We start from the raw sequence: 14,076 nt of genomic DNA on the forward strand, positions 1-14,076 counted from the left end.
GCTCCGCAGCCGGTCAGAGGGAGCTGCTGGGCTGGGTTCGGAGCACACGGCAGTGAATAGTTCGTCACAGTGATGACATCGTACCTACGGCATCGTGCACTCCCCGGCTCCGTGCTACACGCTGTGATGAGCAGGTTACCCAGTGATGGACTCGGTGAAAGGCAGGCTGGGGGGGGAAATTCCTCATGTAGAGATTGTTCATTGCCAAAACCACAGGCAGTGTCTCTGACAGAACGTCTCGCAGAGGTTGGCTCTGTCAGCAGAAGAGTTGTGTCTGTGTCATGAATCAGTCTGACACTAAATCTGGTCTTTTGCCATAGTGGTGTCTGTGGGTTGGTGCTTTACATCTTCATGCAAAATAGGTGAACTTAGTGCGCACAGAACGGTGTCTAACAGAGACTGAGACTGAATCTCTGCAGGTTAAACAGTAATTGCTTAATTCTGAAATCACTTGGAAAACTCGACATGAGGGATTTATGGCCTTATTTAGGGAGAGCCAGCACATCCCAAGACTTTGCATGGGAAAAGGCAGCAATAGGTATGGGAGAAGCTGCAGGCACATGGCAAGGTTGAGCACATTGCTGCTGATTCTGCTCAGCTCTATACCTCATACATTGGTGCTGATCTTTTGTTTCTAAAATTGGGAATGGTAGATTTTTGGTTTGGAATGTGCTGTGTATTTTGTTGTAAGTAACATTAAAAGGTAACTTTTATTCCTTTTTCCTAGATATGGGCTCATTATGCCCAAAAAAATGCCACAGAAAAATCTTGTTTCAAAGAAGCTCTCAGTGTTTGCAGATGACTCTGATGATGAGGTGGGTTCAATAGTTTTATGAATCTTGCCCCATATTCTTCACATTAATTGTTTACAACCCTTAATGACTGAATCAGCTTGTGGCAGCGTCATTCAGATCTGTGTCATCATTTGGGATTTGGGTGTGAAATAGGATCTGTGTATTCTTTAGTGTGAGTTACATGAAGCCATGACTTGGTGGTTACTTTCTGTCAGCTCTTCCAAAAGCTCATCACATGTAGCAGCCTGTTTGTGAGAGTTAACAGGAGCTTGTGAAGAAACTTGTTGTCCATCACTGGTAAATGTGTTTGCAAATAAAGACCAGTAGCAATCAACATTCCTTTCTCAGGTATTAACTTTAAAGTGCAGTAAAATGTATTTTATCCTTAAGCTCATTCCACCTAGATTTCACATAACTGATTTATGATGTTCAGACTCATGGTGTGTATGACTGTATCACATGAAGTTGATAGTGTTCTTTGCTATAGTCTTCTTCAATTTTTTATAGTTTTTAAGTATTACCTTCAAAATCTTAGCTTTCAACCTGCCCCAATAAGAGTTGCTGTACACTATAAAAATTACACTCCGGAATGTGCTGCTATGAATAGGGGGAGCATCAAGACCTGGCATGGTACATAGACTGCTTGGGATACCTTACAGAAACCCAACTCCTAAACCAGACTTTACAAAGGATTTAGAACCAGTTGCTTCATAGTTTACAGGTAAAGAACAGGAACTCAAAATCATGGAGATAAACATGGATGGAGCTTTCTGGACATAATGTTGCAGTTTGTTGGGTTTTATTGATCTGGAATTACTTGTGATAATTTAACCAGAATGTCATTTTGTGCATATTTAGCTTTTTTCCCACAAAACACAGAAAATAAACTTTACCTACACCCATAGTCTAGGATTTTAACATTTAAGAAGTTGAAATTTAGAATCAGTTGAAGTTTGGAACCAGAACCTGTGTTACAAAAATATTCTTGTTGCTGTAGAGCTTCAGTCTGTGCTCTTCAGTGTGGTTGATAAACCAATGCTAATACAGCATCAAATAATCCTTGTCAGTTTCTGACTCATATTAATTAAAACATTTGTTTTAAAAATTGAGGGTTTAATGAATTATCAGTTGTTCTTTTTATGTCACAGAAAGCCTGAAACTAGAACTTCCCAGCCTCTGTGTACCTGGTTCCCTTACAGAAATGAGAAATGTTGAAGGTGTCTGAGCTCCCTTTGTACAAGGCATGAAAGGGCTGAGGGTCTTCCTAGTGGTACCTGCTCAACATGGAACTGTGTCAAGCAGCTTATAGGACCTACAGGAGACAGAGAGGACAGGAAAGGTCTTAAATCCCATCTCTTTCTTCATGTTGCTGCTGTCCTCAGCACTCCGCAGAGCTCATAGCTGGCTCCATGGCTCTGAAGAGAGGTTTTCCGTGCAAATTGCGATAGCAGTGGATCTGCTGTCCCCATGGCAGGAGCACTTTCCTGGTCAGTTTAGTCCCTGTCAATTTGGGATTTGGTGTCTTTCTCTACATTAAGGGTCTGACCCCATGTATTCCAGATCCTAAGAATGAACTTGGTTTAATCTGTTGTCAGCATTACAGGGTAGGACTGGGAACCTTCCTGAGTATGGAGCATTTTTTAACTTCTCCATTAGTATCTAAACATTAAAGCAAAATAATGCATAGAATTCTAATAATAATAGTATATGATGCTGTCTAGTTACTCGTAGCTTAACAGATCAAGTATCCTCTCAGCAAGGCTGACAGATTCACTAAGAGTCTGTTTCAAAGACTCTTAAAAGTTGTCATGCTCATCACTATGGTACCTACCCAGCAAAAAGTAATAATCTCATAACTGCCTTTATCAAATAAGATCATTTACTTTTTTTTTAAAGCAAAATTACTTTATTAGTTCAATAATCATTTCAGAGCCTTTCAAGATAAGGAGCAGCATTTGGGAGGGGTTTCATTTCCTGTCTGCTTCCTTATCAGCCAGAACTACATCTCAAATGTCTGGAGATTATGTATTTTTAACTGAACTCTAATAAAGTTTGTGCTGGGAAATCTGCACACCTCACTTGGTCTGTGATCATACAGGAGATACCAAACTTGTGCTCTCTGTTTTTAAATGTTACTATGCATATTTCATTAAGATTTTGCCTGTACTCTTGCTGAAGGAATTTGAAAGGGTGTTTTTCTGTGGCTGAGTACATTAATGGATATTAGTTGCTGATGAAGATGATTTTTGGGTTAGTTCATAAGGAGCAGAACATCTGGGATGGAAGTTTCTCAAAATACAGTGTTGACTGGGAAAAAGCAACCCAGGAGATTGCAGGTACTTTTAGCCAATAGAGCTGTGAATTGTTTGCCTTCATAATGAGGAGTTCTCACTATCTTTAAAAACTGGGGGAAGGCTGTTACCCCTGGGAAAGCCTGTTGTAGAGAGTAGATGTTACAGCAACAGACTAGGGTGCATTAGAAATAAGTTTCCTTTCTGCCTTAGTGTTATTTGTGATATATCCATTTTCTCCAAAGACACTATTCCCTTATTCATGCAGTGTGTTTTCAGAGATGGCTTGTGAGTATTCCCAGTGCACTGTTCCATGTTCTGGTTTATCTTTGGATTCAGCTGAAAATATCTCTGTACAGCAGATAAAGGTTCTGTTTCTTGGTTGTATCAGAATCACCCAACATACAATCCTGCACCTGACCAGTCTTTCAGAACTGGGATGTAAAGTAGCTGAAAAAATGACTGTATTTAGACCACACAGTAAGTGGTAAATTCAAGAAAGAGATAGTGGAGTCAGTGTGGATAGTTCTTATTCAGGGATAAATGGAGTCTTTAAGCAGGCACAAAGGAAGAAACTGAGGACAAACAGAAGACTATATCCTGCTGTAGACTCAGGTTTTTGGTTTTACTTATAGACCCTTCCATTCAATTGCAAAGGATACAGAATGACTAAAAGTAAGATTCTCAAAGTGATGAGTGTTGATGATGACCAGAGTTTATGCAACAGTTTTCACGCAAAATAAGACAAAGTAGGCTAAAGGGGCTCTTAGATTACAGAAAGGAAGGAATACAACACGATGTATTATGGAATTACCAAGTAACTGGTTTAATCTAAACAAAAGGAAGTTGGGGATTTCTCCACACAATGTATAATTAAGTTGTGGAACTCATCGCCACAGGATGTTGTGGCATGGCCAAAAAGATAAATGGATTTAGGAATGGATTAGCCAAGTTAAGGGATGTTCTTGGTGGCAAACAATGGTCCAGGTGCATCCTCCAGTGCAGGAAGTCCCTCACCTCCTGGTTTCTGGAAACTAGGAGGGAATGTCGAGGAAAGCTAAGTCTGTGTGTGACTTGTTTATGTTCTTTTTCTTGATCTTTTGCTAGTAGCCATGACTTGTATGGTGTCTGAATTGAGATGAATCTGTTGCCTGACTTGATGGTATTTTTCCCCCTTAAAGGTCTGAGTCTTGTGTGTGTTCGCTGATCATCTGTGTGGGATGTAGTTGGATAATCCGGGTCTATATGAGGGCAACCTTAAGGATTCACCGCTAAATACATATACATGGGAGTCTAAGTGGCTCATTTTGAGATGGTTGCATACCAAAGAGTCATGAATCTAAAGATCACAGCCTGAGTTTCCTTATCTGATGTGAGAAGCATGAATTGAGCAGAGTCAGACCTCTGTATGTTGGCCTTTCCAGTACACAGCCATGCAGAGCCACAAACCTGGGGTGAGCTCCATAAAAACACATTCACATGTCTGTGCTTGAGCTCTTGAGCTCCTGAGCTCTGTACGGTCAGGAGAGGTGCAGGTACTGCTGAGGCACAACTCACCTCATGCTAAAGTGGACACCTAAAATTAGGGAGATTAATTTTGCTATGAAAGTGCTTTGCTTTTTTTGAGCTGGTTGACTGTCCTTTCATTTGCTGATTAAACAGAGCTCCAAATTATCCTGCTGCTGCTCTTTGGTCAAATACTTTTCTGCACATTCAGTTAAAACTAGATGGTTGTAGTGAGAGATTAAAATCAAACTACATCTAATCTGCCTGATGTCACTGAAGCATTTAATTTCCCTTTCAAATGTATTCCAGTTTAAACAATGGTGATTTATTTTGTGTGTCTACTGCAAAGCAACACGTAGAGAGTTCAAAAGGGCAAAGCCCCCTCAGGGGTCTTTCATAACAGGTTATATTAGAGCAGAATCATCTTCTGGTTTCAAAAAAGGATTGGAGTGATGTCTTATATTGTCTATAAGTAAGTACCATGCCTGGGGTTTTGGTAGCAACCACAAATGCTTTGCTTTGGATGCAGGATGTGCGCCTAATAGGAGATGCTCCATTATTAATAGCTATTATGTCAGAATTTGTTGGTCTTGAACTTCTTGTGGCAGTCAGTGGGGAAGACCAAGTCAGGCATCTCATATACTTTGGGAGCATTTATTAAAATAGGAAAATGGGAGAGAACAATGAGAGATTTAGTAGATTGGGGTCATTTCTTATTTCTTCTATTAATTTTGTGTAACCTTTTCAGTTGTGCACAAGCTCAACTCCATTGTCTCATAGGAGTGGTAGACCCGAAAGTCTCATTTCTAAGAGCTGCTTGATTTGCATGGATTCTATGTTGTTTCACAGGATGGGGTTAAAACGTTTTCTCCTTCCAGAAAATATTAAGCTCTAAGCTTTGTGCTTCAGAAGAATAGCTTGACTGCAGGGAAAGGGTCTGACACAGATTGCTGAGCTTATAGCTTTAATAAATGGGCAGTTGATAAGTAAAAACAATACAAAAGAACGGGAAATTCTCATCTGTCAGAGCTTGTGGCACAGCAGGAAATTGTCCACCATAAACCATTAGGGAAGGTGTTTGTTTTCTGTAAACTTACTGCCACTCTGACAAACAAATGGCAGGTGGAGTTCTTTACAATGATGTGTACAATCAAGAGGATTATGTATTACTTTTGTGTTTATGTAATCTTTGGAGATCAACAAGTTTATTTCGTGTAGACAGACCAGGAAAACATTCTAAGCAGCGTTTCAAATATATTGGTGGGATAGAGCTGATTCTGTAAATACAACTGCCAAATCTGATTTGTCTTTTACTGAGCCATTGCTTTCTGGCATAATACAGGGAAGATTCCTTAATGTTCAGGTACCTTTCTGTAAAAAGGAGCCTGATAAAGGAAACCTCCAGTGCTGACCCTTAATGCGTCAAGCAGAGGACCAGCGCCTTTCCCAAGGGCCAGGAGGAAGTTTAGGTCTTCTGTGTGGTGCTGGTGTGTGTTCCACTGCCAGTTTAAAGCAGCTGTTTCCATTAAGAAGTTTATACAGACTCATTTATATAATTTTTAAAAGAAAGCAGATGACCCAAAAATTGAGTGCAGTATTTTAAATATTCCTCAACATCAGCTTTTCAGTCTTGAAAGCCAGAGGTGAACAGGAGATGGATGAAGCCAGCATCCTTTTAGGTTGTTTTAAACTAAATACTCCACTATCTACTTCCCCCAGTCAACCAACCAACCAGCTCCATAAATAAATAAGAGACTATATCCAATTCTAATCCAAATAATCAGCAAGCTGTACAGGGTGTAGTCTCTGATCCCACAGCAGACTCTTGTGTATGTGGTAGTGTCTGCCAAACTCAGGTTCCTGAAGCCTGAAGCATGGTCTGCTCCGTTAGCTGGTTACCTGCAGCTCGGTGGGAGAGGGAGGCTGCTTTCCGTGGGAGCATAAGTGAACCATGGGGGGCTTTTCTTCCATGAAAGTGCACATCACACATTCCCTTTATTACTGTAGTTTAACCACAAGGTTTATCATTTGGAAAGTGGAGATGGAGTTTATCCAAGTCTGCGTGTAGCAGCTTTTTAAGATTGAGATACTTAATTACATAAACAAGGCTACAGGTCCTGTCAGTTACAGTGAATCTGTTAAATAAACAGTGTCATCTATTGGTTGAGAAAAGATAAAATACGCAGCTTAGTTCAACACTAAAAGACAAAACTAAATAAACTGCAAAGCTGCCTTTAAAAGACAGTATGATTAGAAAACATGTTTTCAGTAGTGGACATGGTTTTTCTTAGGGAAGATCAGTACTGCTGTTTGCTAACATATTCAGCTTGAAAAATGAAACATGAACATTTGAAGTATATCCTGTTCATAGCAGCAGTATTCTTATTTCTAAAAATACAGAACTAATGTACAAACCTGTAGTAAGTGCCAAATCTTTTCAGATGCTTGTTTCTTACTATGAACACAGTGTTTTCATGTGATTGTGTGAACGTCTGCTTGTGACTGCTGCGTCTTTGAGCACATGTATGTACTGGAAGAAGAGTATATTCTGAACAGCACCTATCTATTTCACAGGCTATTAGAAAGATAATTACAAAAATCATTGAGGACATCTCTCCTTTATTCACAAACATGTAATCCCCAAGAACATTGAAATTTCTGATACATAAATAGATAGGAGGGTGTAATTCCAATTCCTGTTGATTTGGGGGGTGGGTTTCTGTGTTTTCTTCTCATTTTTGTTTTTTAATGGCAAAACCTGAAATAATTGTTGTTTGGGAGTGATTAGGTATAGTACAAGCATCCTTCTCTTGGGAATGTGTTTCAGTATTAGCTTTAGCTGTCCTTTGCTGCATGTTTTACCTGCTGATGTGCCAGCTTCTTGCCCCAACAGGCTGACCCTTGCCATAGTGGAGGGGGGTATCTTTTCCACTGTTCTTTTGACAGTGGTAGGAGGAGGGAAGAGTTTTCACAGACCTTCTATGTCTCTGAGCAGTTCTTGGCCAGAGATGACTTGCTTTGTGAAATGACATGCAATTTTATGCAGCTTTTGAGGTGCACATTGTTGAAATAGCGCTCTTAAACTCATCATCATTTTCATATATATGCTGAGGTACTGTGATACTTTGCTCATGGAAAAGGCTGATTCATTGTATGCTTGGGAATGAACTTTTAGGTTTTCTTCCTACAGAAAAATACTACTGAAATGAGAGATTGACTTATGGAATGGAACTACTGCACAGTTGTTTGTCAGGAGCTGTGTCAATGTAATTAATTTCGGTTTTGCAATGTTTCCTTATAGCCATCTGTGGGTGAAAGCCTTCAGAAAGAAGCATTGAAAAAACAAGCAATGAAGCAGGTAAGATGTGGTGGCAGATTAAGAAATGACAGCATCCCTTTCCTTTTGTTAAATGGTTGCAGAAACAGATTTGTGCTGTTGCAGAGTTACAGTTACCCTTCAGAACAATTCCATATGAATTGATGATTTTGTGCATTGCTTTTTGCAGCACAAGACTTGATTCTGTTTCACTTTTCTGGGTGAGATTGTTCATTTTGAAACTCTTGTGGCTATGATCAGAGCAGCTGAAGAAGAGCCCAATGAAAGCTGCATGAGTGAGGTTTACAGAGCTGGTCATAATGTAAAATACAATGAAATTCCTGTTTATTCAATGCAAACAGTTAAATAGACAAGCTGTTGAAGTTTGTTTTGTGGTGTAGAATGCATTGGTGGGTTTAGAATTTCTCAAACCCTTTGAAAATAGTAGAAATTTCATGCTTAATTTTTGGGTATCTTTTCATCCTCCCTCCTTTCTTTCTTTTAGACTAAATTGGAGATTCAGAAGGCTTTGGAGGAAGATGCTACAGTGTACGAATATGACAGTATTTATGATGAAATGCAGCAGCAGAAGAAAGAAAGCAATGCCAGAGTGTTATCTGGAAGAGATGACAAAAAGGTTGATACCTGAAAGTGTGTGCTGTCTGTCTGAGCTCTGTGTGCTTGGACTGGCTATGATTGATTAACTTCTGAGCTTTGCCAAATGCATTTTCCCATGGGGCATGCAAGTGTTGTGCTCAAATCCCATTAAATAAGGTAGTAATTTGCAAGAATTTTGGCAAAACTTAGTTCGTTGAGTACTTTGGAGTCCTCATCCAATGGTATTCCAGAGGGTGGCACACTACAAGTTTCCCACTTAATTTATGATGTACATACAGCGTATCTGTGTATTTCTGAAGAGAATGTTACAGTGGGCTAATAGGTTTAGAGGCAATGGGCCCTGCAACAATACTGCTTATGGGAACAGAGACTCTTGTTATTAAGCCAATGAACATACATTTTCCCTCCTCACTCACTGCTGGGCTTCCTGGAGCACTGTCAGGAGACAAAAGTAATTAACTTCCATTGGTGAGATGTGAGCCAGTTTCCAGAGCCCAATGGCTTGTTTGAAAGCATTGATGAATTATCCTGACAAGTGATATTTTCATTGTTACTTACTCTATTTAATTTGAAAGCTCCTGTCAGGTTATGTGGGTAGAAAAGGAAGCTTCCCACTCCTTTACAGCAATAGAAAGGCAAGACTATTACAAGGCAGAAGACACAGGGGTGAGAAATCAAAAACCACTTACACTCAAGAGCAAAATTATCTTAGTCAAAGATGGGCTGAATGTTTTTCTTGAATACAGCATGAAAGTGTGCATGTTAGTGATCTGAAAGAGAGTGACAGTTTATTTTACATAGCTGTCAAACAGTGGAGAATCTGTTAGAGTAGCTGCTGTTGTTTTTATTCTGTTAGCAACTTTCAGCATCTCTCCATCAATCCAATTTGTGTTTACTCAGCCACCTTAATTACCTCTCAGTATGATCCCTTTTTTCTCTTCTATTTTAGCCCAGATACATCCAAAATATCCTCAAAGCAGCTGAGATTAGAAAGAAGGAGCAAGAAAAAAGAATGGAAAGAAAAATACAGAAAGAGCGTGAAATGGAAGGGGGAGAGTTTGATCACAAAGAGGCTTTCGTGACCTCAGCCTATAAGAAGAAGCTGCAAGAAAGGGCTGAGGAGGAGGAAAGAGAAAGAAGAGAAGCAGCTCTCGAAGGTGAGATTTACACTGAAATAATTCCCCTTTAAAAGAAGTATGGAATCACGGCCTTGTACATGATTTACAACATTGTCATCTGGTCTCTCTGTGAGGCTTGGGATAATTAAAATCAAAAAGGACCAGGTGGCAGATAGTGAATCAGATCCTTCTTTGTTATTTTGCTTTGTATGTTACTAAAAGAACAGAGGAAACTCCTCTCTGTGTCAGTGCTATTTGTGTTGCTGCTTTTTATTTTTGAGGAAGAGTCACTTGTTGAAGGAAGACTCTAAGCCTGGGTACAGTGATGCTTACACTTGGGACATTTCATAGTGTCCCATGAATAGATGTGAAGAATAGGATATAGGGTCAAAAGATGTATCAGGCTGGAGTGGCCCTCAGGAGTCCTTCTGTTCCAGCCATCTGCTCAAAGCTTGGTCTGCTGTAACGTCAAGTCAGGTTGCTCTGAGCTTTTTCCACCCTGGACTTCAGAAACTCCAGGTTGGAGATTGCAGACTTGGTGTCTACCAATTGTGAGTTGTGTCTGATGAGTATTTGTGACACAGTAAATCCAACCTCACTTTCTTTCTCACAGCATACCTGGATGTGACCAAACAGAAGGATCTCAGTGGATTTTACAGACATCTTTTAAACCAGAGAGTGGGGGAAGAAGAGATGCCTAAATGCAGCTTCCGTGAAGCCAGGTAGGATGCAATTCTGTAGGGCTTTCAGATACAAACCAGCTTCTGGCTGTTTGTGATTCCAGGCTCAACTGGGACACTGTAAGACTTAGAGAGTACTAAACACTGTAGGGTAAGCTGATTGCTTTACACAGCTGATTAATTATGTGGAAAATGTCTAATAATCATAAGTGGAATAGGCTATAAGGCAGAACCAAGCAGGAGGAGAATGCTGTTTAACAAGTATCAAGAGGACAGTTATATGTGTAATACCACTTGGTATTATTCCAGCCTGTATATTCCAACCTACGTTTACTTTGCTTTGTGTAATATTTGGCAATCTGCAGTAAGTTTCATGTTTTGAATCATGAGGGAGACAAAAGGTAAACCAACAAGCACAAGAGGTAAACCACAGAAAACAATGTTGTGGTATGAATTGCCTGAAAAGAATGTGAGTCTCTGTACTTATTCCACATTTATGGGTTCATAAAAACTAAATTAACTGAGTGTTGATGCTGTGGTAAAAGGAAATTAACCAAATGTATAGGAAATCCAGTGGGAACGCTTCAAGCTCTTAATACATGCACATTCCAAAGCGAAGTAATGAGACAAGGCTGAACTACTTATGTAGTAGAAATGGTGAAATTCTGCCCTGTGGAATGGTGAAGGGGATATATGTTTCTTATGTGCAACAACTAATCATTTGAAACAATTCAGGTTAAACCTCTTTTGAGATAGTTCTTGAACCTGGATGTCACACATTAAATGCTTGGCATCACAAACAAAATGCAGCACACTTCGGATAATCAATCTAACTACATGGTGTGCTGATTCTTAAGAATTTACTGCAGATTGTTAATGGAGCTGTAGGATTAAAGAGAAGAGACACATGGCTCATGTGAGTGAACACGTATTTCCTTACCAGTCAGCAAGGAATGACAAAGCACAACCTTTCTGTCTACTGCCCAGATTGGTCCTCCATGGATTGACTTTTTGTGCTTAAGAATTTCTGAGCTGTTAAGAGATGGTAATTTCTATCCAGCCTCAAGAGTGAGATCTTCAGAAATACTGGATTTAAAAAAAATCTACTACTAATGGAAGCTGCTGCTTACCTCTGTCAACAAAACATACAACAACAAAACATACAACCTGCTGCTTCTCTGGATAATTACTTAAAGTGAAAAGGAATAAACACACAGGAAAAAGCGTGTAGCTTGCCACAAAGCTCACGTAAGAATACGTATCTGTCTTTTTGCTTAGATGGAGGCTACAGGTACTTAACCATAGTCATTCTTGTAGACAAATTCATCAGCTCACAATCACCAATGAAACAGATACAGATGCATAACAGAAATCCTTTGCACTGGATTCCTGGAACCTGAGCCACAGATACATTTGCTTTCTTAGACTTTTCAGCAGCATCTTTTGCTTAAGTCCTGACCAGAAGTCAGTTTGTGGAAGAGGCTGAGATTTCAGGCTGTGTAATGTTGTTTTTTTCTTTTTTAACATAAAAAATGTAGGATAAAGGAAGAAAAACCTGACAGTTATGATGAATCCAACCAAAGGAACAAAGGCTCATATGAAAAACAAAGACTGAAGCCCCCTGCTAAGAAAGAGAATAATCCAGATGCTGATACTGACTTAGAAACTGATAGTAGTGATGATAATAAGAGACATAAAAATAGTAAAGTAGATTTGAAAAAGAAGAAAAGGAGGGAGAGCTCTGTGAGCAGTGAAGAGGAGGTTAAACATCACAAGAGCCAGAGACGTTCCAGGTCACCAAGTGCATCCAGTGTGGAGGAAGAGCTGCACTCAAAAGCCCAAACAAATCATCTTACAAAGAAGGGAGAGAGCAGATCAAGTAGAAGGGGAAGTGATGAACAATACAGGGAAAAAGATCATGAGAGAAGTAGGACCTATGAAAAGGATCACCAAAGGGATAAGGAAGAGCGACATAGGTATGGGGATTATGCTAATAAAGATACCTATAGGAGGAGGGAAGAGCAGGATGATAAACAAAGGGGGAAGGAAAGAAGAGAGAGGGAGGGACATGGCAGAGAATGGAGGAAGGCAAAGGAGAGAGATGAGAAGGGCTCAGAAAAGGAACAAGAGAAAGAAAGAATAACAAGGGAGAGAGATGAGAAGGGCTCAGAAAAGGAACGAGAGAAAGAAAGAATAACAAGGGAGAGAGATGAGAAGGGCTCAGAAAAGGAACGAGAGAAAGAAAGAATAACAAAGGAGAGAGATGAGAAGGGCTCAGAAAAGGAACGAGAGAAAGAAAGAGTAAGAAATGGTAAAGATAGATACAATGACAGAGAGAAGGAGAGAGAGAAATGCAGAGAAAAGGAAGATCATGTGAAGGACAGGAGAGAGAAATATGGTAGTGATGAAAAGAAATACAGAGAGAGGAGGGGAAGTAGTCCTACATCTTTAGAAAAAGATGGGCAGACTGATGCGGAAAAAGAGAGAAAGGGAAGAGAGAGGGAGGTGGATGAGAAGGGAAGATCTAGCTCTGAAACTTCAACTGAGCAGAAACGTAAAGCTGGAGAAGAAGGGGAGAAAGAGGAGAAAGAACTAGCTCAGAAACCAGCTGAAAGCATGAGCAAATTTGCCAAACGGAGCAATGAGGAGACAGTCATGTCAGCAAGAGACCGCTACTTGGCGAGGCAGATGGCACGTGTCAGTACTAAATCTTACATCGAGAAGGAAGAAGATTAACATCCCTGTGGTGGACAAAAACACTTGGTCTGTCAACCAGAAGTAAAAGTCTCTGCTGCATGGACTCCTGTACAGAGGTAAAAGTGTGTCCTAGCTATTTATTCCTGGCTTTAGTCTAAGAAACTATGTGTAGAGGAACAACTCTGGAAGTGGGTTCATGGATCACTTGGAAAACAGCCTTAGTGTCTTTATACAGTTGAAATATTAAATTGGGCTGACTCCATCCACCCTGGCTTTCAGCACCTGGTCCCTGGTACTTGAGGATTCTGGGACAGACCTAGGAGTGTTAAACATGAGAATACTTCCCCTTGGCAGCCCCTGCTTCTGCCACCAGCTGAAGCAGTGAGCTCTGCTGAGATAAAGGTGTTCTCAGCCCTTAGCAGGAGTCAGTGTTGGCCACTGATGCCCTCAGAAATGAGCAGCAGACCTGTAAAAGTGAAGAAAAAGCCAAGAAAACCAGCCTGAATAATAATCTAGGAGATTTCTGTATGTAGTACAGTGTTTTGTAAGCTAGGTGCATATTGATATATGAATTTTGTATTTATGTGTGGGCTTTGGTCTTGGGGACCTGATGTACAGGAACAAATAAAGTGTAAGATACATACGGATCTAATGTGGGGGTCTTCTTGATGCTTGTGTTATTTTACTGCATCTTTTTGTGTGAAATAAGGTATATGAGTCTTTTATATGAGTTCATTTGTTACAGCTGTATCTGCTTGTTTCTACTGGAGGTAGTATTTTAGATTTGTCAACCTGTTCAAAGGTTCATAATGAAGAATAAAGTTATCTCCAGTCTGTAGGTTGTAAGTAGGATATCTGACAGCGGTCATAGATGACATTTTCACTGCTTTTCACAATGGTTTCTTTTGCTTTATTGCTTTTATGCTACAGTCAGGTGAACTACTATTAAAAAAAGATTTTAAGATTGGTGTTTCTGTACTGTCTTGTTCAGCCTTAGCAGTGAGACAAAATGTGAGTGAAATTAAATGCCAGGCCTGCCAGTTTACAAAGCCTTGA

The 14,076-nt window shown here is 40.0% G+C and overlaps 1 protein-coding gene across 1 annotated transcript; it reads left to right on the forward strand.

Moving 5' to 3' along the window:
- The first annotated feature begins 740 nt into the window (after positions 1-740).
- On the forward strand, positions 741-13,059 carry NSRP1 (nuclear speckle splicing regulatory protein 1). The gene is made up of 8 exons (XM_010010058.1): positions 741-815; positions 6,049-6,054; positions 7,893-7,949; positions 8,413-8,544; positions 9,475-9,682; positions 10,257-10,365; positions 11,862-12,411; positions 12,580-13,059. The coding sequence occupies exons 1-8, from the start codon at positions 741-743 to the stop codon at positions 13,057-13,059; spliced, it is 1,617 nt and encodes a 538-aa protein (XP_010008360.1).
- Positions 13,060-14,076: the final 1,017 nt, after the last annotated feature.

Source organism: Nestor notabilis, unplaced genomic scaffold, assembly GCF_000696875.1.
Source record: "Nestor notabilis isolate BGI_N333 unplaced genomic scaffold, ASM69687v1 scaffold22252, whole genome shotgun sequence".
Lineage (NCBI taxonomy): Eukaryota > Metazoa > Chordata > Aves > Psittaciformes > Psittacidae > Nestor > Nestor notabilis.

Excerpts from the sequence above, each read along its gene's own strand:
- NSRP1 (XM_010010058.1), top strand. The coding sequence starts at position 741 with ATGCCCAAAAAAATGCCACAGAAAAATCTTGTTTCAAAGAAGCTCTCA. Across the intron at positions 10,366-11,861 it reads TGCAGCTTCCGTGAAGCCAG|GATAAAGGAAGAAAAACCTG; the intron begins GTAGGATGCAAT and ends TAAAAAATGTAG. Across the intron at positions 12,412-12,579 it reads ATGGCAGAGAATGGAGGAAG|GAGAGAGATGAGAAGGGCTC; the intron begins GCAAAGGAGAGA and ends AGAATAACAAAG.